This window comes from Hetaerina americana, unplaced genomic scaffold, assembly GCF_022747635.1.
Source record: "Hetaerina americana unplaced genomic scaffold, ioHetAmer1.1.p SCAF_2, whole genome shotgun sequence".
NCBI classification, from domain to species: Eukaryota; Metazoa; Arthropoda; class Insecta; order Odonata; family Calopterygidae; genus Hetaerina; species Hetaerina americana.
Window position 1 is genome coordinate 106,447,618 of NW_027286763.1, and position 26,897 is coordinate 106,474,514.

Sequence of the window (26,897 nt, forward strand, 5' to 3'; positions counted from 1 at the left end):
AAAGGATAGCCTGTACTACAGGGATATTTAAGGATACATATATTTAAGGGTACCCTGTATAATGCTGATCACTAAGAAGAAAGGGTCCATTACATAAATCATTTTGACAGAGGCATGCATAACTTATCTCTCCATTCTATTACATTTACAGCAATTACTTGCAGTAAGCTGTGCATCAAGGCATAGCTTTTACAATACCAGTGTTTTTCAGACATACCTGTAGTTTGCTGGGAGGAGAATTTTTCAAGATACCACCTCAAAAAAATACATAAAATGGAAATGTTCTGGCCTGTTAGAAATCAAAGTCAGTTTCAGCTGTCAGGATATGCTGAGGTTGATTTAGAATAAGTAAATTAGGTAGTTTAGTTAAGAATAGATTGATATAAATTCTGGTAACATTTTTGGAATAATGGAAAATGTTTCAAATAATAGTGTCAAAAATGGTGACCTAACTGCAAAAAGGTAAGTAAATAGTTTATTTATATTATATATAGACCAAATGTGAAATCATTTTGGGCATATATATATTCTATAATCGAGGAGGGAATCTGGCCGGAAGACTTTGTGAGATCAGTTTTAGTTCCTATTCCGAAAAAGGTAAAGGCCACATCATGTGAGGACTATAGGACAATAAGTTTGATATCCCACGCAGCTAAAGTTGTTCTTAGGATCATAAACAAAAGGATAGAGAGTAGGGCAAATGATTACTTAGGGGATGATCAGTTTGGGTTTAGGGAGGGGAGAGGTACGCGTGATCCATTGCAGTAATGAGATTATTAATCGAGAGGAATATAGAACACAACCAGGAGGTATTAGCCTGTTTCGTAGATTTCGAAAAAGCATTTGATAGAGTGAATTGGGAAAACTAATGAGTACATTTCAGAAAATAGGAATATATTGGAGGGACAGGAGGCTAATCCGCAACCTGTACATGTCTCAGACTGCTCAGGTGAGAGTGGGGAGCGGGGAGTCCGGACGGGCAGTGTTAGGAAGAGGTGTAAGGCAGGGTTGCCCATTATCACCGTTGCTGTTCAACCTGCATGCAGAGGAAATGATTAAAGATGCATGGGAAGAACTGGAGGTAGAAATGAGTGTGGGCGGGGAATTCGTAAAATCAGTTAGGTTTGCTGATGACCAAGCTTTAGTTTGTCAGTCAGTCAAGGGGTTGCAAACATTGCAGAATGAATTGGAAATTCAGTGCCATAGATATGAGATTAGAATAATTCAAAATAAAACAAAGGTTATGTGATTTCCCATAAAGAGGAAGGCTACATTAAAGGTTAAGATAGGAGGGAAAAAACTAGAGCAGGTAGAATAGTTTACGTATCTCGGTAGTGTTTTGGACCAACACGGTCAAAGTAGTAGGGACGTAAGGAGAAGAATTGCGCTAGGCAAAGAGGCTTTCACAAGGAGGAGGGAGTTGATGACGGGGACGTTGAGTAAGGATGTTAAGAAAAGACTCGTAAAAACTTTGATATGGAGCGTAGCTATGTACGGCGCGGAAACGTGGTGATTGAAGCAGGAGGATGGACGTAGACTGGAGGCTTTTGAAATATGGGTGTGGAGAAGAATGGAGAAGGTAAAATGGACAGAGAAGAAAACAATCGAGGGAGTACTTGGTATGGTGGGCGAAGAGAGAGGTTTGCTGGGAGCAATCCTATGGAGGCAGGAAAAGTGGCTGAAGGGGGTATTGACCGGCAGTGGGATGTTGAAGACTGTAATTGAGGGGAGAATGTTAGGCAAACAAGGAAAGGGAAGGAACAGGGTAGGGATGTTGGACGGGATGAAGGGAGGAAGAAAGTACTCAGAGCTGAAGAGGGACCTGATGTAGAGTAGGATGTTGTGTTTTGCTAGGGGCCACAAATTATTTAATTAGTAATTATGTCCATCCAAAAACCTACCTTAACCGGTAGATTACCTAATAAAAAATAAATATTCTATAATCATAATTTGCTCAATCATGCATAATCTGTGATGCTAAATTTCCTCTTTAGTTTATAAGTAAGGCTTAATAATATGTTTACCAAGTTCATAAAAAAGATTGAAAGTAAATTAACTAGTGATTTTTCAATACAGTCATCATTTCCCAAATTAAGTTCAGAAATTTGATATATGTAAAATGACAAAAAATGATAAATGTGGTTAAGGTATTCTATTGAATAATTACATTTGTCATTCCCAACAGGATTACTTTGTCTCTCAGATAAGAGTACAATGTGAAAGATATATAAATACCTCTGGCCCTCCAGCCCGAAAAGTGCACCTTTGTAGAATGCACCACTTCCTGTTTAGGGATGGCACCATGCCATGTAGAAACTCCTTGGTGGCATTGCTGCTCATCACAATGCCACCACATCTGAGATCTTCCTCATCTAAAATCGTGGAATTAATTCCAAGGCCTTCAAGGAGTTTATCTGCAAAGCGACCATTGAAGCGGCTGCTGCCTTTATCTGATCCACTCCCCACATCCCCCAATATGTCCTCAATTGAATCATTTTCTGGACTTTCATCTATTTCTTCCTCTGACTCATCACTATCAATATTAACTTCAATCCCCAAGTGTTCAATTGGTTCCGCTAAATCTGGATGCATCTCCAGTTTAAATTTAATAGATGCAGAGGTTTTCTTTACATTTCCTTTTCCTTTTTTTCTCTTAGACTTGGAACTTGTTCCATTGCCTATGTCAACATTTATTATTGGAATCACATTACCCTCACTCATGTTTCCCACTACTGTAAATGTGCCATTTAGAGTGATCCTGTCAGTGGTTTCTTGTGATTCCATGCTTTCTGTTCCACCACTGCCATAATCATACCACAAAGTCGTACTAGTACCATTCTCCACATCCTCATCACTCTCATTCACTCCACTTGCACTCATTGTAACGTCCTCATTTGGGAGAGGTGTCGATGAGTGGGTTACCTTAAAGCTAAAAGGCATATCTTGAGAGCCAGTGACTAAATCATACAACTCAGGTGGTAAAGTGGGTAAAGCACCAGGCTCTATTGGAGGTTGTATAGAGCAGTAATCGGTACACTCAGCAAGGACCAACTCCAGCTCTGGAAGGTCGGGACATTCCCTAGAGGGGCATGGAGACCACCAAACTTCCACTCCTCCAGAAACTGGATGACGTGCCACATATGCTGGTGGGACTGATCCAGGTAATTCCATAGGTGGAATAAGTAGTAGGGCATGATGGAAAGCAGCGGTCAGAATCAATGCCACGACTACAACAGGCTTGTATTTACCAAAGCGATCCACAAGAAAACCTGGAATTAAGTGATCATTTATAAAGTCAGTATTCCTCCCAGATATATTTTTCATCCTCTGTTTATCTTCAAACAAACAGACAATATCCAATGCAGAAATGTAAACCACACAAGTATATTCACTTGGATACCACAATGAAAGACAGTTCCAGGAATGAGTCAATTTTAGAAGTTCATAACAACTATGAGATAACAGATCTATGGCCAACTTAGATTGTGAACAAATTAAGAAGTTTTAGGCATGATGTGGTGGAATTTGAGCATAGTAAAGAAAAGATAGTAACAATTTTCCACTAGATAATCTAGCGGGAAATTGTAACAAATATAGAACACATCATATATAACCTTCACAATTTAGAAAAAATACAATATATATACATATATATGCATGTATACCAATTTACTACTATATTTACACATTATTTGGTTAGGTCAGAATTGATGTGCAGAGACAATTCCAGAAATTCATTAATAGGATAGAAAATATCATTTTTTAATAGGTTGAAGAGCTTTTTATTGAAAGCAGGTGCTTACTTTTGTTTCATATTTGATTTCATATGGAAGTTTATTGAATAACCTTAAGCCCATTGCTTGGGGCCCATGGGTAGTAATATGCATTCTGACAAATGGGTGGTGTAGGTCATTTCAGGTCCTTTTTAGGGACAATGGTAATCAATTTTCAAACATTATTCTTTTAAGGTAGGTAAGAAATCACCATTCATTGAAAATATTTGCTACTTTATCAGCTGTTCTTTCTGAAAAATTGTCCTCTGAGGGAGCTGACACAATAATAATTGTATTGTCAGCAAACTCTAATGGGTATACTCCTTTAAAGGACTTGAGCTTATCTGGTAGATCATTAATATATATTTAAAATAAAATATGGCCAAGCACAGAACCCTGGGGAACACCCAGTGTTACTTCTCTACCAGGAGAAACAAATTTGGAGTCACATCTGGAGAATATAGGCACTGTCAAGAAAAACCAGGTTAGATTAGAAAGAAAACTTACTTTCTTTTACTTATTTCTTCCATACTATATTTTCCTAGCATGCTTATTTTACCTCTGTCATATTCACATATGCTCTTACATCCCTGCATGTCACAAGAGCCTCTTCTACTGCATTCATTTATAATTTTTTCGGTCAATCCCTTCCTCTATAACTTTTAATGTCCTCTCTCTAAAGCCCTTTATTCGTGTATGATATGGTTATTTGACCCACATCCTTTCTCTCAGTATAGCCAAACTAACATAACACATTTCTTTCAGATGTTCATTATAGTGCATCCAATCAACATTCTTATAAAACCCACTCATTACTCCCCCTACCTCTCCTAATGTTACCACAACCACTCAATCACTCCAAAACCCCAAAACTTACACAACATTGATGTTTATTCTAGTATATCCAAGTTTTGCTTCCTCATTATAATGTGGTTGGGAGTACACTTTTTTACATTGCCATTTTTTCTGTCCTAGACCAGGCATTATTTTACATTCCTCATGCTACTTGCCAACCTTTCTGCTGGCATTTGTATTGTATGCATTTTAATTTCTTCATCAATCCTACTATCTTTCACAAACATTTTGCAAAGATATACAATATTGACCTCTTGTTCAATTATTTTTCCATTTGCCCTCACTCCTCAGACATTCCCCTCATCAACCACTACTACTTTCATTTAAGAATCATTTATTTTCCATATCATTCTCTCTGTTGCCTCTCTTGACTCTCCAGAACTTCCTTAAAATCTAGTAGGCTCTCAAACAGCTAAACTGCATCATCAGTGTAAAGAAGAATGGATGCTCATAAACTCCTCGTCTTCCAAAGAAACTGCGGGAGATGCCGCAACAGTAACTTTTAACGGAGTCATCCGCTAATATGCATCTTCAATGCAACAATTTCAGAGTGTAAAAATCATTCGCCTTGACTGGGATTCGAACCCAGATCCCTCAATATCCGGTCGAGTGCTTTAGCCACTTAAGCTACCGAGGCGTCCTCTTAAACTCTGAAATTTTTACACTTTGAAATTGTTGCATTGAAGATGCACATTAGCGGATGACTCCGTTAAAAGTTACTGTTGTGGCATCTCCCGCAGTTTCTTTGGAATTTGTCAAAGTAAAACACCATAAGTGTTTAAAGTTGGCTTTAACCTCGTGGACTGTGGCGCCTCGTGCACGAATACGAATGCCTGTGACATTGTATGTACGGTATTTCGTCACAACATCTTGTTCCTTTAAAAGCCCCAAAATTTCAAAGTTTAAGACGCCTCGGTAGCTTAAGTGGCTAAAGCACTCGACCGGATATTGAGGGATCTGGGTTTGAATCCCAGTCAAGGCAAATGATTTTTACACTCTGAAATTGTTGCATTGAACTCCTCATCTGTTCACTCCATATCCTTACATTATAACTCTCTTACACATCTATCAATTAATTAAACAGCCATCGTGTCATTAAGCTTCTTTTAAACAAAGATTCATCAATGGTAGTAGGTAATAGTAGTAAATGCTCCAGCAAGGCCCTGGAGGACTGATGTGGAGAAGGGTTTTGTGTGGACAGCAGTTGCACATAAGTCAGTCGATCCTAAGCCCTAGGAGAAATCTAAAGCTAAGAGTGGTAGAAAAAATTTTCATAAGCAAAAAATCAGTTACTAAGGTACCTATTCACTCTACCACTCACTTAGTCTTATAATCTGTTTTACTTCCCTTTCATTTACAGAGGTATGTTTATTGCATTTTTCCATTAGCTGTGCAAAGTTATTATTGGTAAATTAAAAATACATAGAAATGATTCATCAGTGATTCACACCCACATTTCAACATTTGATTTGATTATAATTCATGTCCTCAGTTTTGCCATTTCAATAAATGTTCACTGCTGTTGCCACATTATTTTTACCATCTGTCCCATTCATAACCTGGGTCTCAATAAAATGAATCATCCTAGTACTTCTTCCAACTATCTTTAACACCACATTCATCTCATACATTCAATTTATTCACAGATGATATTCATTCCTTTGCCATCTCATTGCTTTTCCCCTTTTCACTCATATCCAAACCAGCTTCTTATTACTGCTATTGCCATTCATATTATTTCCTGACTTTTTTTCCAAATGTTCAAACCGTTAGTCCTCATCTCCTAATGAAGATCATATGCATCTTATAAGCTTCACCTTGAACTGCAATCCTTCCCTTATATGCATCACTTTTTGCACAGAAACAATCTTTCACTTCTTCATTCTACCTCACCTTTCAGCTTCCAAACCATGCATTTCCCAAATATTTTCAGTAAATCAATCAACTGTTCTTTTTAAATTTTCACAAAGATTCCTTGTACCTTTTGTTTCAATATATTTTTTCTCATGTCAAATTATTCAAGTTCAGCTTATGCTAAACCATACTGCATTTTTACATTTTTGTCCAGCTAATTATTTTACTCCTATTAACAAATGCTTTTGTGATCTCATTCACCTTGCTAACCATTTTTCTCGCCATATAATTTTGAGTCTATAACCACCTGCCACAAATTATTAGCAAAAAGTACTGCTAAAGGCAAAGAAAGAGTGAGTATAGATCAGATGGTCTGCAATATAGCCAAGCAAATATTTTCAATCCTATTATCAGGATTTTTCATACCAAATTGTCTATATATATTGCTATTTGTTTACATAAACATGTATGTTAGTGACATGGTTTTGAAAGGCCTCAACTATATTGTATTCTATGATGAAAAGAACTGCAGAGGAAGATCTAGGAATAATTGTGAGAGAAGTAAATCAAGAAGGTGCAAGTAACTATGAAAAATATTAAGAGAGTATCAGGTATTAGAATAGCTTGAAGGGCTTTTAAACATCCATGTAATTGATGAAGGAATATAATGATGGCCCATATTTTCAGGTATTTATAATACTTATCCTAATGCAAATATTGAGTATAAACATATTTATTCCTTTTTATTAAGTATTCCTATTGTTCACTCTTTTCTGTGACATTAGTTATCATGATAGAGAAGGAAGGAAAAAGCACAGGTGCAGTAAAAGTTAATTTTTTCTTGATAGTGCAAATCAGAGGTGACTCATTTAGACTGCCCCATCCAAAATGTAAGGAGTGCAATTTACGGGTCACTAGAATTTCCTGATTAACTTAATAGTAGCATTGGCAAAAGAACTCCCCTCTCCACCCTGACTGCATGAATTGTACATGCCTAGGTGAGTGGGTGGTTTACAATTAAAAACCTACCATTTTGTTTTTACAGTAATGATGATGTTGAAAAACATAGGTAATATATTAATAATCACTAGAACTAAAATAATCAGCATCTTGATTATTGGAGAAACTTTTCATGACTAATGTTAAATGTATCTTTTATTTATCATTTATATTTTGAGAAATATTAATCGTATCATTAAAAAGAGACTGTTTATATATATACTTGCATGCCTGTTATTGTTCTGGCTAGATTTTTCTTGCCCATTGCTAATCTGGATACATTACCAAGTTGCTCTGTAAATTTCTAGGTAGATCCAGAGCATATGAGTTTTTTAAGGATATGAGGATTACATTATACATTTTTCAATAGTACCTAATTATGATTGTTATTACCATATTTTCCCATCGATAACGCCCACCTCATGTATAACGTGCACCCAGAACTTTGTAGTTATCATGAAATTGCATAGATACCACGTGCCCAGGGCTTCATGGTTATCTTGAATGTGTATAGATGCCACACATCTGTATTTTTCAATTTTCGTTACATAACGTGCATTGTCATTTTTTCGATCATCTGAAAATTTTTGTGTGGATAACGGGCACGTTATAGATGGGAAAATACGGTATTTATACGAATTCAACATTGACTAAAATAAAATATACGGGTGGTATTCTGTTTTCTTACCTGTAAGAGGTGGGCTGATGAATGTTGTGAAAGGCAAGGCTAGATAAATTACAGCTATTTCCTCCACAGTTAAGCCAATACTCTGCATGTGTATGGTCAGGTAAGGGAGAAGTGATGCGATTGCTGCAATAAAAATTAATTCAGTTATGTTTGTTTTGATTAATAAATATTTTTGGTTTTTGCTTCACACTGCAAATAAATATGTTTTCATTGCTGAGCTCTGATAAATTCATCACTTATTCAGGCATAAAATAGAGTTTGTGAAAAATATTTAAAAAACAAAACAAGAGTATTTGGATGCACAGGTGTATGCATTTTACTTGAAAACAAAGTAACTGATGTCTGTCTCAAAAAATATTTATTGCCATCCAAAAAAAAGGGAAAAGGAGCAGAATTTGAGATTTATAGGACCATAAGTTTGGTATAGAAGACAACCAGGATAAATTTATTTGCTTTATTGATTTTGAGAATGCTTTTGATAAGAAATTTGGTGCTGTTAATAAATGCACTGAAGAAGACATTTGTTTATCAGAGGAGTAGATAGCCCGCCAGAAACTTGTACCTACCTCAGACTGCACAAATGCAGGTAGAACATGGAGTGTGAAGAGTAACCAGCAGGAGGATAAGATGGTTTTCCATTATTATCAACAAATTTCAGTGCTTGAAGTAAGAATGACAGGCAATGGGGAACTTATCAAATAATTTATTTAGATATGCAAGTGATCAAGTATTAGTTTGCCAGTAAGCAAAAGGGTTACAATAATAATAAAATTTATTGGTCCCAGGACTTTACAAAGTAAAATATAGGACAAGTCAGAGAAGAAACAATCCACTGTTTTGATGTTCTGAAGACTCCAGAAACTCTTTGGCAGTATAATAGCATTTATCTACCAGAAAATGCTTGAGATATTTCTTAAATGTGCCCGTAAAAGGAGCAGATAAAATGCCTGGTAGCAGATAGTTGAAAATTTGGATGGCCATATTAAAGGGACACTTATTATACATAGCAGAATAGTGGTAGAATAAATGTACATCAACAAGTACATGGGCTCAGAACATATATAGTAGGAGATGGGGAGAGGACATATAGATGTAGAGAGGATATACAGATGTAGAGCTATATAGAGCAATAATCAGTAGAGGGAAAAAATTCAGCGAGGGGTTGCAATAATATTGAACAAAAAGGTAGGAAGGAGTGTAGTAAACTTAGGGTGAGCAATAGAATATTATTAGTTGAAGTAAAAGCTAAACCAACAAACTAGGTCATTATTAAGGTCTGCATGCCAACAAGCAAACATGAAAGGGCAGAAGATATAGGGTATGCCATTAATTAGAGGAAATAATGGTGGGTGTCCCTGGGAGGAAACAATTGATCCTGATGGGAGATAGGTATGTGGTGGTGAGCAAAGAGAGGTGGGAGTGAGGTAGGGCACTATTGTTTAAGAACAAGGAATAACTATGGGGAAAAAGCAACAGAGTTTCTCTAGGAGACATGGTTTATTCATAAAAAAACACATGATTTAAGCATTGCTATAGATACAGTTAGGTATGGAGAATACTTGGGAATTCAGAGAGATATTAGTTAGATGATATTGTGGTTAGGCAGAGATTTAAGACCGTTGAAATCAATTCAGTTTCCCAGGAGTAGGTGTGGATTCAGATCATAATTTAGCACCAATAAATTGGACAATCATATTCAAGAGCAGAAAAAAGGGAAGGAGGATATCAAAATGGAATGTAGGCCCAAAAACTGGAACAAAAAATAAGGACTGTCAAGAGGTAAAAGAAAAATTTATGATGATGACAGAGCGATGGGTATAGTAGCAGAAAGATGAGAAGATAGAGTAAGACAGTAATAATAGAATGCATCTGTTTTTTTTACTATTATTTAATCAAAAGTAATTTTTTTAAACTCTATGGTACATGGGGGGGCCCATAAGTGCCCAGCCTGACCTAGAGATGGCAGTTGTTATTTGAAAAAATATCACTTTATGAGAAAGTACACAATCTATAATGCATATGTTTCAAGTTTGAAGATGCCACGTTCTTTAGTATTTATTTGGCTGCCATTAATAGTGAACGTTTTCAATGAATTCGCGAAAATGGAGAAAATTGGTCATTGTTTTGTGATACAATACTTTAATTTGAAAGGCTTCAGCCCAACCAATATAAAATCTGAACTGGATTCTACTCTGGGTGAGTCTGCTCCTTTGTTTACAACAGTAAAATATTGGGTAATAGAGTTTGAATTGCTACCTCATGCACCCTATTTGCCAGATTTAGCCCCCTTGGATTATTTTCTGTTTGCAAACTTGAAAAAATGGCTCAGTGGTCAAAGATTTTCCAACCGTAAAGAAGTGATGTCGGCAGGTAATGGCTATTTTGAGGAGCAAGACAGTTCTTATTATAAAAAGGATATCGAACTTATTGAGCATCACTGGGAAAAGTGTGTAGAACTGAAAGGAGATTATATTGAAAAGTAAATACAGTTTTTCGAAAATTTTTGTTTTCTTTTTTGGGTCGGGTACTTTTGGGATTGCCCTCATATTTGTCGATGGCAGATTTCACCTTCTTAACTACTGTGCAATGATGGTATATATCTTCATTTTTTCTTTCATTATAATATTAATGATTGTTCCTTGGGAATTAACAAAAATAAAAAGTGCATAATGAAAATTGAGCAATAGATAATTGTACAGAGTGATATGTATGGATATGTGATCAATTATGCATAAATGAACTTTCTAGCAAAATACCCCTGTTATTTAGAAGCATTCAATCAAGGATAATGACTAGGAGAATTCACAGCAATATTTAAGGAAAACATACTAGGCAAAATTTTAATCAAAGGCTTATATTTGGTGTTAGCTAGGATGCATATGTGAATCTCCACCTTATAAAAATCCTGCATCCACCTCTGAATCTATAAAACCAATTCTTATTTTACACTGCCAAAGTGGTAATACTTGAATCACCAAAACTAATTACTTCCATAAAAATTTAAACATACCTTAAATTATCATACCCATGGTAAACAGATCTACCCCCCTCAGCCTCCAGTTCAAGTTACCATATCCATCCCTGATTGTATATATTACCAATTAAACTTGAATTAAAGTGACATGAGGTTGGGAATATTAGGATGCTGATATTTTAAGTAGAATTTTGAGGATGTTTAATTTTCTGTTAGCATTACGAGTAGCATATTACAACAGGACCTTTCTATAAAGAAATTGAGATGTTTAACTCAGGGTTTTGTAATCACTAATCCTGTGGGCGAATAAATAATATTTAAATCTTTTAATACATAATTTCTCTCATTTTGTTGGTTTAATATGCCCATATAGTAAGGATCACAATAATTTGATCAATATCATAATAAACCCAAATAACCTTTAAACCCACCCAACTACCATTGCTCTTCCCTTTCTCAGTGTTGGAAAGAACACCTTAATTTCTCCAATATCCCAAGAACAATTAATTTCTTCCCTGGAAATGTTTGGATACTTATTGCAATTCACTGGCTTTAGGACAAATATCTCTATGAGTAACTATATAAGATGTCTATTTCAGATAGATTTTTTGGTGGATGCCTGCCCACTCATAAAACATTCATAAAAAAACAAGAATATAGTCAAATTAGTATAAAGGGTGCGGCAACATAACTTCCTTTTTCCCTATACAAATTGAATAGAAAAAAAGGAAGTTATGCTGCCACACCCTGTTTATACTTTAAAAGCAAGCCAAACAAAGAAAGATAATGGAGAGCAATTGTCGTAAAAAACTCTCTCCTTTTTGAAATACTATATCTCTATTTCCCTAACTATCCCTGTGTATTCAATATAAATGTATCTGGCGTGATGAAATTTTTTATATTCAGCTTCTGGGTTCTATTTTTATAAGAAATGCATGCATGTTCGAGGGAAATTATGCTTAGGATTACATTTCACTTACCTCCATAAAGTACAAATTGAGTTATTTTGAGCATGATGAGGTTTTTGTTAACATGCATGCATTTAGGTAATTTGGATGCTTCATTCTTTGGTTTTGCTGATCCATTATTTTGTGGCTCTTTCTCCTTCTCCACCATCTTTTCTTCAGAAGATATGTCCATTTTCCTTTTTCTTAAAGTGTCTTCTTTTTGCAACTGCAGCAGGAATAAAATTTATTCAATAATGAATGAGCATTCATTATAGAACTTTGTTCATTTACAATATTTCCAAATCAAAATCAAATAAATACCAAAAGTAGTGTAAGTTGAAGATGAAGGCATCTCAATATTTTTAGCTGTTCGAAATTATGTTTTTTATTAAATCAGGTAGTAAAAGATTAAAATAAAGACTCCCTAAAATGTAAATATAAAATGAACGTACCTATGGTCTGGAAGCAATGAAAGCAAGATAGCCAAGACCGTAAACTTACTTCTCTTCCTAAAATATTTCAGTTGGCTATTCTTACTCAAGAATGAATCTAATGACAGTTTTTTCAACAGAATATTTGATATTATAGCTGCAAAATGTCCATTTTAATCTATTTGCATAAATATTCACTGGAGATTAATGAACTGGACAGCAACATTAATTTTCATATATTTTTTCGTTTTATACATACCACTTTACAGCAACGTGATTTATGATATATATTGAAAATATGTTGTTTTGGTACTTATATACTGTATAAATTATAATTCTCCCCTCAATCTTAACTTCAGCACTTTTAGCACAAGTCTTTTTTCCTAAACAGAGTTTATTACAGCTAAGATTTTAGTAGTGCTCTTCATATTTAAGTCACAATGAAACTCGTGACCAGAAAAACATTTACATGAATATTAATACAAGCTGACTGACAAACTCTAAGCTATTACCTACTGAGCTAACCGCCATATAGATGTAGCAGGGTATACTAAACATCAATATCTTTCAATGCAACAATTTCAGAGTGTAAAAATCATTCACCTTGACTGGGATTCGAACCCAGATCCCTCAATATCTGGTCAAGTGCTTTTGCCAGTTAAGCTATCGAGGCGTCCTCTTAAACTCTGAAAATTTGGGGCTTTTAAAGGAACAAGATGTTGTGACAAAATACCATGGATACAATGTCACCACTCACCAGTAAAACTCTGAAACTGTTGTATTGAAATTCACATTAGCGGTTGACTCCGTTAAAAGTTACTGTTGTGGCATCTCCTGCATTTTCTTTGGAAATTTGTCAAGGTATAAACAGCCTAAGTGTTTAAAGTTGGCTTTAACTGCGTGGACTTAGGCACATCATGCACGGCTACCAATGCCTGTGACATTGTATGTACGGTATTTTGTCACAACATCTTGTTCCTTTAAAAGCCCCAAAATTTCAGATAGCCTTGATAGCTTAACCGGCTAAAGCACTCAACTGGATATTGAGGGATCTGGGTTCGAATCCCAGTCAAAGTGAATAATTTTTACACTCTGAAATTGTTGCTTTGAAATGCACATTAGTGGATGACTCCATTAAAAGTTACTGTTGCAGCATCACCCGCAGTTTCTTTGGAAATCTATATCTTTCTTAACTCTATTTAGAAAAACTTATTAGTGAACTGGTATTTGTCTGAATTGAACTTTCTCTTTACAAATGTGCAGCCAACCAGAGACTCTATATGCTTAGATGGTATTATTACTAGTTACAATGTCCAGGAAGATTCTGTAAATATCTTTAATTCTTGGATTTCTGATAACATTGCCATTGCCTTTAGAGTGTTGGATGTTCCTACAGTTGTGAACAGTAAAAAAACTACAACTACATGGCCTATTCCTCCAAGCCATATGGTGAAATAGATCAGGTGTCCTTATTCACTTCAGATAATGGCCAACAGATCTTTACTTTGTTCTTTGAAAGATTCATTTCAATATCTAATCAAGCATTTCCACTAAAATTAATTAACCTCAAGCCAATTAATAAACAAAACAACTGGTTTACACCTGAACTAGGACTGTTAAGAGAAAATCTGCTGCAGAACTAATATGAGGTTAAAAGGAAGTCAACTGATGCTAACCTTTTAAGTTTAATATACAATGAGCTCAAAAGGGAATATCATAAGAAGCTAACATTGGCTAAATGCAATGCCTATAGAGCAAATCCAAAAGAAAATTAGAGCTGCCTGGTCAATCATAAGGAAAATAAGTCCCTCAACTAATATAACAAAAGATACCGCAATACATCCCTCTGGATTTGATAACTTCTTCACAAGTTCCTTAAACAATATTCTTTGTAAAATCCCTAATTTCAAGCTGGATATTAAAGACTGCCTCAATAGATCTTCTGCTTCTACTGAAACTTTTCACTGGAAGTGGGTCACTCCATCTGAAATAGTGAAAAAGGTTGCTAAATTTAAGAAATCAAAAAGTATAGATGTCTACAGTCTCTCTAATGACATTATTAATGCCATTGTTCATCAAATTTTCTTCCCACTGTTTGTGGTCATCAATTCCTGTTTCTGGTATGGACACTTTCCTAATGCCCTAAACTACTCTAAAGTAATACCAGTTTATAAGTGGTGTGATGAAAATGATCCAAAATATTATCAATCAATCCTGTGATTGGTAAAGTCATTGAGACTATTGGTGGTGCCCAAATACTTAAGTATCTAGAAAGAAAGAACTTACTCAGTTCCTCACAATTTGGCTTTAGACCTGGAAAGTCTACTGAGCAAGCTGTTGAAAATGTCTTAAAACAAATACTGTGTGCTTTTGAAGATAGGTTGTGCTTATCTCTCTCATTGTTTGACATCTCCTCAGCATTTGAATGATAAGACCACCAAATCCTCAGTATTATGTCATTCAGGGCTCTGAACTAAAATTCATGACCTCATTTTAAAAAACCATAAACAAATGGTTGAAGTGAATGGTGGTAAGTCAAACTTTTTGCGAGCAAACAGTAGTGTTCCCTAGGGGTCTATATTTGGTCCTCTGTAATTTCTGCTCATGATTAATGACTTACCAAGTAACATACCGGCTGATTGTATCCTGGATGCTGATGACACTACTTTTATAACTAAATGTAAAAATCCTGAACAGGCACATGAAGAACTGAAAGACGTGCAACCAGAAGCTCAAAGCTCTGTCAAACTCCTAGGGTTATTTATTGACTCTAATCTTTCCTGGAAAAGCATTGTAACTGCTATTTCCAAAAAAACTTTCCAATAAAATCTTCCTAATCACGAGACTTAAAAACTGCATTCCTGAGGAACATTTGTGACTTTCTTATTTTCCTTTTTCCAAAGTCACCTAAGTTATGGCCTGAGACTTTGGAGATATGTAAGTGACACAAATGCTATGCTTATGTTACAAAAGGAAGCAGTTAGGATTTTAACCAGTTCTGGCCATCATGATCACTTTCATCCATTATTTGTCAGTCTAAGAGTGATGATGGTCTTCAACATATACGTTTACCTGTACTTAATTCATGTAAAAGATAATGTAAATAACAATGCTTTAAGAGGTAATATGAACTGCCATAATACAAGGTCAAGAAATATGTTAGACATTACCCAATGCAGATTGTCTAAAACCTTCAACCTATCCAATGACCTTGCCTTAAAATTTTATAACAGACTTCCCCATTCTGCAAGACTGACTAGCTATAATAGGTTCAAAACTGTAATTGAGGATTAGTTGATTTCAAAACCTTTGTATTCTTTTAGTGAATATTTGAAACTGGACCTCTGAAGAATGCAATCATAATACGTATGTATCTCTTCACCACAGTAATGAATGTATGTATTTATATGTTTTCTTTTAACAGCATCTATAGTGGAAAGTGCTGCCCTTTGATGAATAAAGATTATTATTATTATATGGAAGAACAGCTGTTCTCCCATTATAGCACCACTTGTATGTTCTTCCTAATTGTGATACAAATTGACTCATCAACAAGAGAAATTCATCCAGTTATAACACACTTTCCCATTTGGTTCCATTTAAATACAACTGCATCAGACAACATTTGTACAGAATTCTTATAGGCAACAAATATATTATGTGCGGGTGTATTTATTTTGTCATGGTGAATCAATTGATCCTCAAAAAGTGTTGCTAGTTTTGAAAAAAATAATTTTGAATATTACACCCAACCAACTGCACAACAATGTGTGGAAATGGATTTAAGCACCAGTTTTATTTATACACTGGATTATATACATTAAAATTAGGGAATAAGAAGTGAGAATAGCAAGAAAAAATCGATTGGGACTGTATTAAAAGTGGAGTATTTAGTAGAAACCTAATTTATAAATAATCCCTAAAATTGTTTTCCAATAATATTGTTTTTCCAACGGTTAAATGAATACAACATAGAAGCATTCATCAAATGTATAAATTGGTAGCCCAAGAGCTAGGAAGTACCAAGAAAAGTTTTTGCGGATATTTGACAGATATATGAGTCATAAAGAAAAAAGTTTCCTAAATTCTGTAATGCTGTAACTTAGGCCATTCTGACAAAAAATCTCAAAATCAAAGCAAAGAACAGTAGGGTACTTTTCATGATTATTAGTGACCTTCTGAGGCATGGAAATCTACATCTCTTTCTTTATTTTTGCCCACATTGAGAGAATTTTTTCAAAATACTTCCTCATCATAGTTATATCCCCCTACTGGCCAGTGTCATGAATATAGTTATAGTTGGTTCATGGAGCTCTCTTATGATTTAAATCAACCAGTCCACAAAGGAGCTCACACTTTGCAGAGTGAAGAACAAACTGGAAAATTCACTCAATGATAATAGATTAGGCTACAGCTCATTCCATGTATTACTCATAGGGTATCTTCATTTCTGATGGAATCTGGTGCACATATAATTTTATTAAGGTATCATATTGACTCGAAAATAATAGTTATTAATAACCCAAAGAAATGATGTAGCAAATGGCACACACTCTTCTAGTTCTCTGAATATGATTTTACATTTCATGTACATTCCAGCCAGGATAAACTGAATAGTTACTCAACTTTATTTGTCAGTTTGTTATGATTATAAACTTAAAAACATTTTAGCATCATATCTTGATTGATATCTCACTTAACCATACAACTAATGGGTCCAATCGTAGTGTGATTTTTAGAAAAAGTAGTAGTGAATAAAATGAAGATTTATTTGAACACAAACTTGTGAAATATGCTTATTTTTTAAGAAATACACCATTTAGTGCACAGCATGATGGACTGCTTGTAGAGCATTTAGTATTTTATTAGAGGGACAGAGGTTTTCATTCAAGTGGAGTCTCCTGACACTCCAAAATAAAATTAGTCTGATTGATACTCTGGGAACTAGTTCTCACCAGACAGCAGTGTAAAAGTAAGAAAAATTTCACTCTTACCTTGAATGCATAAATTGCTCATGCCATGAGTCTAGTAAGTCCTCTTAACCAACTCGTATGAAGTGAGATGAGTTCAAGGATAAAAGCAACTTTCAAAATGAAAACTAAGGCAATGACTCTTAATGATTACCCAGGTGTTTGATAGTAAAAATCAACATTACAAGAGCTTATCTCAGTAATTAAAAATATAATAAAAGAAAATCATATACTCAATAACAATGAATGCTTCATCATTCTTAAACATTGGACATAATAATAATCATTAGTATTTGTACTAAATGAAGAAAGCTGTTATTGGTGTTGTTTCATGACGACATGGGTCCCTAGGGTTTAATTTAAACAAAACCTCATTACATTGAAGTGGAACTGCAGATGACATTATATTTTTAAATTATAATGGAATATCTTCCCTAGAAGTAACAATTGTAAATAATGAATTCTCCATGTGCCACATAAATATACCTAATTATAGTTCATAATTAATTTATATATTTGTGATCATAATTTATGAATTTTTAAGTGATAGGCTTAAATTATGGATAATTCCTAAATCTTTGAAAATGCCTGGTTCTAAATCGGATACATGTAGATATTGAATCTTTTGATATACAAATTTTAAATTACATACAAAGTTTTTACTTCAAAAGATATTTGCTGAATCAATTTTCCATAGAATTGACCCTTTTGAAAATTGCTGATCAAAACTTATCAAGACTTATCTCTGTTAAGCTAAATGACGAATAATACATATATGAGGTTAATGAGATCTTTGATAATTGATCAAAGATAAGTTTGGTATTTTAAAGCGGATTCCATAGCTGTTGCAGCAAATACAGCTACAACAGCTATGGAATTTAACAGCTACAACTTAGAATACAATTAATCAAACCAGCTGAAATTATAATTTTTATAATCATGTATATTATCGCAAATATAATAAATAATGCAATTCTGTAATAATGCAATACATATAAATAATTCAATTGTGGTCAAATGTGATTTTTAACTTTTTAGGAATGTGTTATTACCATGGACTTGGCAATTGCTACTTTGTTTGCCTCTGTTGCAGTGGGTTGAGTGCAATGATCATAATACATACAGTTGAGTGTTTAAGAGCATCCCATCCCTTTAGATTGATTCAAAATTTTTCACTAGACAGATTCAGACTATAAATGCTTGTACTCGTAGGTATTCACATGAATAGACAAGACCTTACCTACATAAGTTGTGTACTATATTGACCAACAGTGTTAGGGTAACTTAGCGTACGTAATTCATCCAATTACTCAGATTAAATAATTCAGTGCAACTGTTCTTATTATGCATCAACTATTTCAAAAATTTCCAAGAAATTAAATTTACATCCTTCATATTCTGAGTGGATTCATATATGGATTAGCATCACTCATACGTTTACATTTCAATTAATACTTGGCAAAATTAAGAGGGCACATCACCATTATCAAAACACTCTTATGTTCTTTTGCTCCTGTTCTCGACTCCAACCAGTTTGGCCACTATATTTTGCAAAGCACAAATTACAATTCAAGTATACACAAATGTCATAATCAATAATACCAATTTTTTTTCTTTAATCAACAGCCTATTTACAATTTTGCAGAATTATGAAAGGAAAACTAAATTTTGTCCTTTGGCATACCCACACCTATAGCTTTACCATGAATGGTATCTTTTACCAATAGATTGACACTTTGGTATTATCAGGTGATATTGGCATTATTAGGTTGATTGCCTGTTCTTTCAACATGCCATTGTTAAATCTATAATTCAAACCTTTTTCATAATTATTACATTCTGAAACGCATGCAATGTTATTCAATTATAATCATAAATTGGAGTGAGACGTGGGCATATTAGTCGGATGATGGTTCATACATGAAGGCTGAGTGCTTGTGGACACAATGGTGGGATTTGGACAGGAGTAAAAATCATATAAAATTTGAAAAAAAAATCTTAGACCAGGTATAATTTTCGCTCTTTTTCCAAAGTTACATATTTATATGTACCATATTTAAAGCTTGCCTTTACTGTAATTCCTTGACAAGGAAACCTTTCTGATAGTTCTTATTGAGCAGAATGAATACAAGATGCTGATAAAACTTCATGGTATAAATATTTGGAAATTATGTAAATTATTAAAAGAGATTCTTAGAGTGGAACTGTTCAATTCTTTTGATGGTGTTTTCAATATTGAAGCAAAGAACAATTTCACAAAGCATAGTTTTTAAATTTATTTTAACTTGATTGTCCTTTGTAATCCCAAGAAGAGAATATCAGGACTGGTATCTTTAACAGTAGTTGTTGAAGTAGGAAGTTATTAAAATAATGCAGTTATGCTGGAATTTATGGGGATACACTTGTAATTAAATTAACATTGTTGCCTGATTCTTGGTCAATTTTTTTTTACACTTTGATTTTTTACAATTGATTTTTACATTTATAAAAACCATGGCTGTGTAAATGATTTGAATAACTACAGACCAATAGCCGTCCAAAATATATTTGCTAAAATTTTCGAAAAAGCCATGTTTATGCAAATAGCATTTTATCTTAAAAAAAACATCCTACTTTCAAATTCTCAGCATGGATTTAGATCTGAAAGGTCTACCACAACTGCCATATGTCAGGCAATCGACAGCATACTTAATTCATTAGATGCTAAACGCAAAACTCTTGGAATGTTTTTTGACTTGTCAAAGGCTTTTGATAATGTAAACCACAATAGACTACTAATTAAACTCAATAGAATAGGAATTAGAGGAATTCCTTTAAACTGGATGAAGTCCTATATTCATAATCGCACTCAGAAAGTAGTGTTATCAGTTGATGGGTCAAAATATTCATCCGAAGCATACCAAGTTAACAAAGGTGTTCCACAAGGCTCAACCCTTGGGCCACTCCTCTTTCTGATTTACATCAATGACCTACCTAACTGCTCACCAAATAATGATGGAATAATACCAGTGTTGTACGCTGACGACACTAATGTAATAATATCAACACAAACATATCCCAGCCTTGTGGAAAAATCTAAGTCTGCCACACTTGCAATAAACAAGTGGTGTACAGACAACCTTCTAGACTTAAATGTAAATAAAAGTAAAATAGTATACTTTACACGCAATAAGAACGTGTCAGATGATCTGCTGGTAAAAATCAATGACCAATCAATTGAGCATGTGACAGAATGCAAATTTCTAGGTATTTCTCTATGTGCAAATATTTCTTGGGATACTCATGTAAAAGCCCTTCAACACAAGCTCAGTTCAACTTGCTACTTATTAAGACACCTGTATGAAACTACAAGTAAAACTGTACTACTCAATTTGTACTATGGGGAAATTTATTCAAATATAACCTACAGTATAATATTATGGGGATCAGCTGCTATTTCTCAAACCATCTTTAAAATGCAAAAGAAAGCTATTAGAATCATCACCAGGAAACCTCACAATGCTCCATCAAGGCCTATTTTCCGTGAATTAAATTTGCTACCACTCCCATGCATCTACATTATGTTTTTAATTCTATATGTAAAAAATAACATCAGCAACTATTCTCTTAACTCTGCCTATCATCATCATTACACCAGAGGCAGAAATGACTTCCATTATGGGAATATAAGAACTAAAGCATTGAAATTAGGACCCAATGAAATGGGCATCAGGTTATATAACAAACTACCCAAAAGGATCAAGGATACAAAGGGAACTGCTGCATTCAGGCATAAATTAAAAAGATATCTACAGCGCAATATGTTTTACTCGGTTGATGAATATCTCAACAATATTCCCAACCAGTAAGTTCATACTTTTAGTTTCTAGCAATGGTCATGGTCTGATTCATGTTAATGATCAATGATTTTTTCTGATTTTGATATTGTATGTGCATGTTACAGCCAATGTTCATGGGTTTGTACCAAACATTTATGTAACTATGAGCATCATTTCTTTTATGTATCTTAACTGAGCCTGTGTCTTTGCTCCTCTTTGACGTGCCTTATATCATGTACATACACCACCCACCTGGTATTTTTGTATTGTGATCTCTGGGCAAATAAAAAGTAATAATAATAATAATAATAATACACTTTGAAATTCATGCATTTTAATTCATATTCGGTTAAAAGATACTGTCATAGCATCTCATGCAGTTCTTTGGTTTTAACACTGTTTGTTGTGGTACCCTCAGTGTCTTCTGGGCAAATAAAGATTATTATTATTATTATTATTACCCCTCAGATCCTCTTTCAAGTTAAACATGCATAAGAAATTGATTGTGTTGAGTAAGAGCTTCCCCCTCCAGGTGCTCCCACCCCATTAACTTTAGTGTATCTCAATATCCTTTGCTTGTAAAATCGTTCACATTCTTTGGGCCACTTTTGATTGTCATCTCAGAGGTATACTCTATATTAAACAGCTCGAAATTTTTCCCTAATTCACAAAATTGTAGTTAATATATTTATCCAAGTGCATAGATGGTAATGGGTCACACCACCCTCTTTATGGTAGATTACAATCCGGCTAGGGAAAGGAATAATAGTAATTAAGAATAGAGTAATCAAACTGTTTGTTCACATTTAGGAAGGAAGGCTTAATATCTCCTACATTTCCAAAAAAAAAGATGATTTGAATTTAAAATTTAAATTATTAAGACAGAGATCCTGAATGTGGATATGATAGGAAACCTTCTAAAATAGTAATTATTCCAAAAGATTACCCAGTCGTTATTGTATGACAACTGTATTAATGTACAGTGTATGTAGCATGTAACTTGAGGTAGTGGATGATTACTTTGTTTTTCAATTCTCAACGTACGTGGAATAATTTCCAATATTTAATGCATCAGGAATTACATAGCTTCAAAATGTATATGGTCCTTTTGGAAATAATTATTGAATAAATCTTTATCATGATATATGCAACATGGAGCTTTATTCAGTGGGTTGCACTCATAGTTGTGTGAAAAACTACAAAAATTCAGTGTACTAAAAACACATAATTGATGAGAATATTAGAACTAGTCATTGAGAATAATTGAATGCCGTAGATAAGATGCAAAGACAAATGAAAAAGATCAAAGGACAGCTAGTTGGTAAAATGATCAGATTGTACAAATGTGAAATTTGCACAAAATGTATTTGCATAAAGCATTGCTTATAATTTCTTGTCATTTTAAGAAAATTATTTCATACATTATCTCTAATTAAGTATTTGTTATGAAAACTAGTCACATTGTTTGCAATATAGGTATTTGTGTGAAATATGTTTGCCATAGTTCTGGCAAAATCAAACAGATTTTATATTGTATTTGTTAATGTTAAAACAAAATTTGCATTTCAAATATAAGTTTATTTACTCATCCTTTAATGACCTTATTCCTCAATTTTATAAGCAAAGAATTTATCTTGATTTTGTTGTTTAATTTAATACTTCAAGTTGATACAGAGATACAGAGTTGAACTTCGAGTAACTAAGGAAGCACATCTGCTGGAGGGCTAATAAATGTCATAGAGGTGACATAGAAGACAATTAGAATTTCAGTGGCCACCATGACTAATGTAACACCTTCATGTATCAACCACTATATTACCAAAATTCTGAACTGAGGTTTCTGCATTTTGAAATTGTCTAAACATGTTTGCATTATAATTTTCATTTTTAAAGAAATTAATTAATTATATGTTCATTTTAAGTAATTATCAATTTAAATTTGTTGGTAGAAAATCAACAGAGAATGCATTCAGAAAGCCTGGAGAAGTTAATGCAGTACTGCATGAATACCAAAACATGTAGAGTTCATATATCCTTTCAGTGAACCCACAAACAATATATGAGTCTGTGGTCAAAGAGTGCTATGTCATATTTCAGGAACAGGTTAAAAAATTAAATTGGATTAACGAATATTTTTGCTCATTTTTTCATATTCTAATTGATATATTTTTAGTGTAGAAAATGAAATAGGTAATACCTTTTGTATTTTGCTTCAAACTGTCACAAAACATAAGCACTGGCAGAATGAAAACTAAGGGAGTAGGCAAAAGGCTATGAAGTCACCACAGTAATCATTAACTTTCTCTCCCCCTCCATCCCTCTTAAATACACTCTCAGGAATTTTATTTTCTTCAATCCCCTATTATTGGCAGGTCGTAAATAGCTTGATTGACAAATAAATCATAGCATATTAGCATAGCATGTATTAAAGTGCCAAGAACCTGGAGAGGAAGAGGCAGGGTCCAACATTGCTTACCCCTCCCAGCATCCACATGCAACAACCTTCAGCGTAAACAAGTATGGCTCACAAACAAGCCAGAGATACTTTTCACATGTAACAAGAATCAATAGGTCAGCCAACCACCATTCAAGGGTTTCATAGGCATACATTTTAAAACATTCCCCTCTTCTCCAAGTAGTCAAATCAACCCCATGAAAATATTCTCCTGCTTCCATTAGTTTAAACAACCCCATATTATTTTTAGCCACATTAGTCATTTGGCATCCTTCCATTTCCCCCCACTAGTGCTTATTTTCATTTCTTTAGTGAGCATCCGCCAATAACATTCATAGATTATCTGATAAATGTGACAATTTAAAATTTTGTTTTTAGAAAAGGTCTTGCAGACCTCTTGAAAGTAAAAATAAAAATTTGGGATGCATAATTTTCAAAACAAATAATCTAAACTTGGATTTTTGGAACATATTAAGTGAGTTAATACTATCTTAACCAACAAACCATAGCAATCAACTCAAATGTTTGGTTAGATAAGTGAGGCTAGAGACCTCTTAATACTAAGCCCAATGGCATGTGAATTTCACACACCAAAACTGGGGTAGCATTTCCTTTCCTTTTGCCGACTGTGATTTGCCAGGAAGATGTGATCTGAAAAATCACTCAACTTGGGTGAAGCTGAGGGTGACTGAAGATGTTACTCAGAATTGAGTGGGACAACACTCTACTTACTGGGGTATCACACCCTCCAATACCTTGTCATCTAGATAATTTAGATTCATGTTGGCTATTGCATATTCATTACTGATATACTTATTTGATTTTATTACATTGGTCAGTTGGCGTAATATTAGTTGTATGCTTCTATTATTAAATTAATATATTTTTTGAGTTGAAAGTATAAAGGTTTCTGGTTAGAAAAAATTTCTTTTTTGAAGTTTTAGGAAAGTTGGCCTTTCAAGAATGCATTTTTTTTTTATTTGTGTCGAAAGGTTTTTATAAATTTTATTTTAACGGTTAATCAATTATAGCAAGTGGTCAAAACATTCATCACAAAATTTGTTAAATATGTTTCATTCACATATGAGTTCAAAAATCTAGGTACTTCATAGTATTTTCAAGAAAGGTGAAAGTTCATTAGGAATAAATCACCAAATTTTGAGGATTAACCTAAAAGTAAATTCAATTCAAAGCTCACTTTATATTTAGCCAGTTCTACATATCTCTATTTTTCAGCTCGTGATTTTGTACTCTATGAAATGTTTCTTTTTTCATTTTTCATAATAGCGTTGTTTGATTGATTGCACTGCGATGATTTGGAATTTAATTCATGCTCCATGGCAGTGATTTTTTCTCTGTCATAAATTAGAACACACTTTTTATCTGAAGTAAGCAATCATGGTAGCAAGAGCAATGAAGGGATCATGATGGCTTTACTGATAAGTCATTTAATCTATCCCATCCCTGGTTTTTTCTCGTAACACCGTCAGCATAAACAATTTTATTCAAAGAAATGAACATGATCAACAGGATTCCACTCCTTACTACATGACAATCACTTTTTATGGCCAGTTTTGTTCCCGTGGTATTACGGCGGCCTTCTCTTTGAACCAATAAGGCATTTCAGTAAAGCCCCCTTGGAGTTTCTTTCCAGCGCCCAGGCTAAAGCTTCAACTTAAATCAATCTTATTGACATGATTGATGAGACGCGATTGCTTCACGCCACATGCAAGTGTCCACTTACCCTGACTTTTGAGGGATGCGGTCGGTGAAAATTCGCCCGGCCCGGAGAGCTGCAGACTCTTTTGACAATCCCTGTAAATGAGTTCCTCGCTCCACCACGGAGGAGCCTCTTGGTTACGGCGATCCAAACGACTCTCCCCTCTCCGGATCCACCACGCTGCGAATGGCGTGAGATTTTCACAAAATAATCCTTTCAGGTAGGTGTCTTCCACTCGTTAATTGTGGTGAACGGGCGGCAAAATACTTCCCTCTCCTCGCATCCTTACCCCGAAAGCTCTAGATTATCTTCGCGGGAATGGCAACAAAAATTATTCCCCCACCCCCACCTCAGGTCTCAACACTCCCCTTTCCGGTTCTTCCTTCTCCTAACTCCCACTTAATTCGACTAATTTATCCATAGAGCGACGTTTAAGGTGCCCGCCACCTCCTTCTTTCTCTCTATGGAGCCACTCCTTCTTTTTGTCACTGGCCACCAGCGATCAGACCGGCAGCGATTGCCCCGCGTTACTTTGCAGTTGTTACATAGTTGACCGTGGGATCCATATCAAAAGAATGGCCACTATGACGTCCGTGGGCCCCAAGGCAAAAGGGTCAGCTGTGAGAGAATGGGCTCGTAATGGGTAGCAAATATCCCCTACCGGTTCGGGGATGGCGGTGGGGGAGGAGGATGGAGGAGGGAAGTGTGGTACGGGGAGGAGGAAGGAGAGAGAGAGAGAGATGGATGGGACGGTACGGGTGGACGTCGGTCGGGTCCAAATGCGCGCGGCCCCGTCCGAACGGCCTCTCAGCTCCCTTTAAACGATGCACCCGACGGGTTGCGTCGTTGTTCCTCCCTCCGCACGGGGAAAATTAAACGGAGGAGGGTGCAGAGGATTCCTTTTTTTTCTGCCAGGTTACTGATTTGAGGAGATTGCCTCTCGGTTGCGAGGCGGAAGCTACCCTCTGGGGGAGGCGGGCTCGCTGGGGGAGAGGAGGTCCGCTCGCCGGAGAGGTGGCCTGGGGTGTGAGAGTCGTCGTGCTGTATGTGTGGCCGCTGCTCTACTCTGCCTGTAGGAATGTGCATGTATGATTGGGTGGTATAGTGGAGAATGCGACGGGAGGGATGAGGAGGGACGGGGGGGGAAGGAGGAGGCGGGAGGTGGGGACGGGTGGGTGGCTGAGGGGAGAAGGGGGCCGATGGCAGGGTGGTCTGCTTTGGAAGAAAGAGTATTAGATAAGGATGGAAAGGAACGACTCGAAGAATAGTCTAGTTTAGTAGATGACTCCCGAGGGTATGTTTAGCGAGTCATTATTTGAGTTTGGACGGCTTTGATACGGTGACGAAATGGACGTCGACGGAATATATAGTGGAGTAGAGGTACCTTTTAGGGGACGGCTTGGAGAGATGCTT

The 26,897-nt window shown here is 35.2% G+C and overlaps 1 protein-coding gene across 1 annotated transcript in view; it reads right to left on the reverse strand.

The window, feature by feature from the left end:
* The window catches only part of LOC139688361 (uncharacterized), a 44,854-nt gene extending 18,468 nt beyond the window's left edge, over nucleotides 1–26,386 (reverse strand). Inside the window, exons 1-4 of the mRNA XM_071585895.1 lie at nucleotides 25,509–26,386; nucleotides 12,124–12,316; nucleotides 8,170–8,292; nucleotides 2,236–3,269 (exon numbers count right to left, since the gene is read on the reverse strand). Coding sequence (XP_071441996.1) covers nucleotides 2,236–3,269; nucleotides 8,170–8,292; nucleotides 12,124–12,283 — 1,317 coding nt within the window. The 5' untranslated portion in view covers nucleotides 12,284–12,316; nucleotides 25,509–26,386. The remainder of the gene's footprint in view (nucleotides 1–2,235; nucleotides 3,270–8,169; nucleotides 8,293–12,123; nucleotides 12,317–25,508) is intronic.
* Between the last annotated feature and the right edge of the window lie 511 nt (nucleotides 26,387–26,897).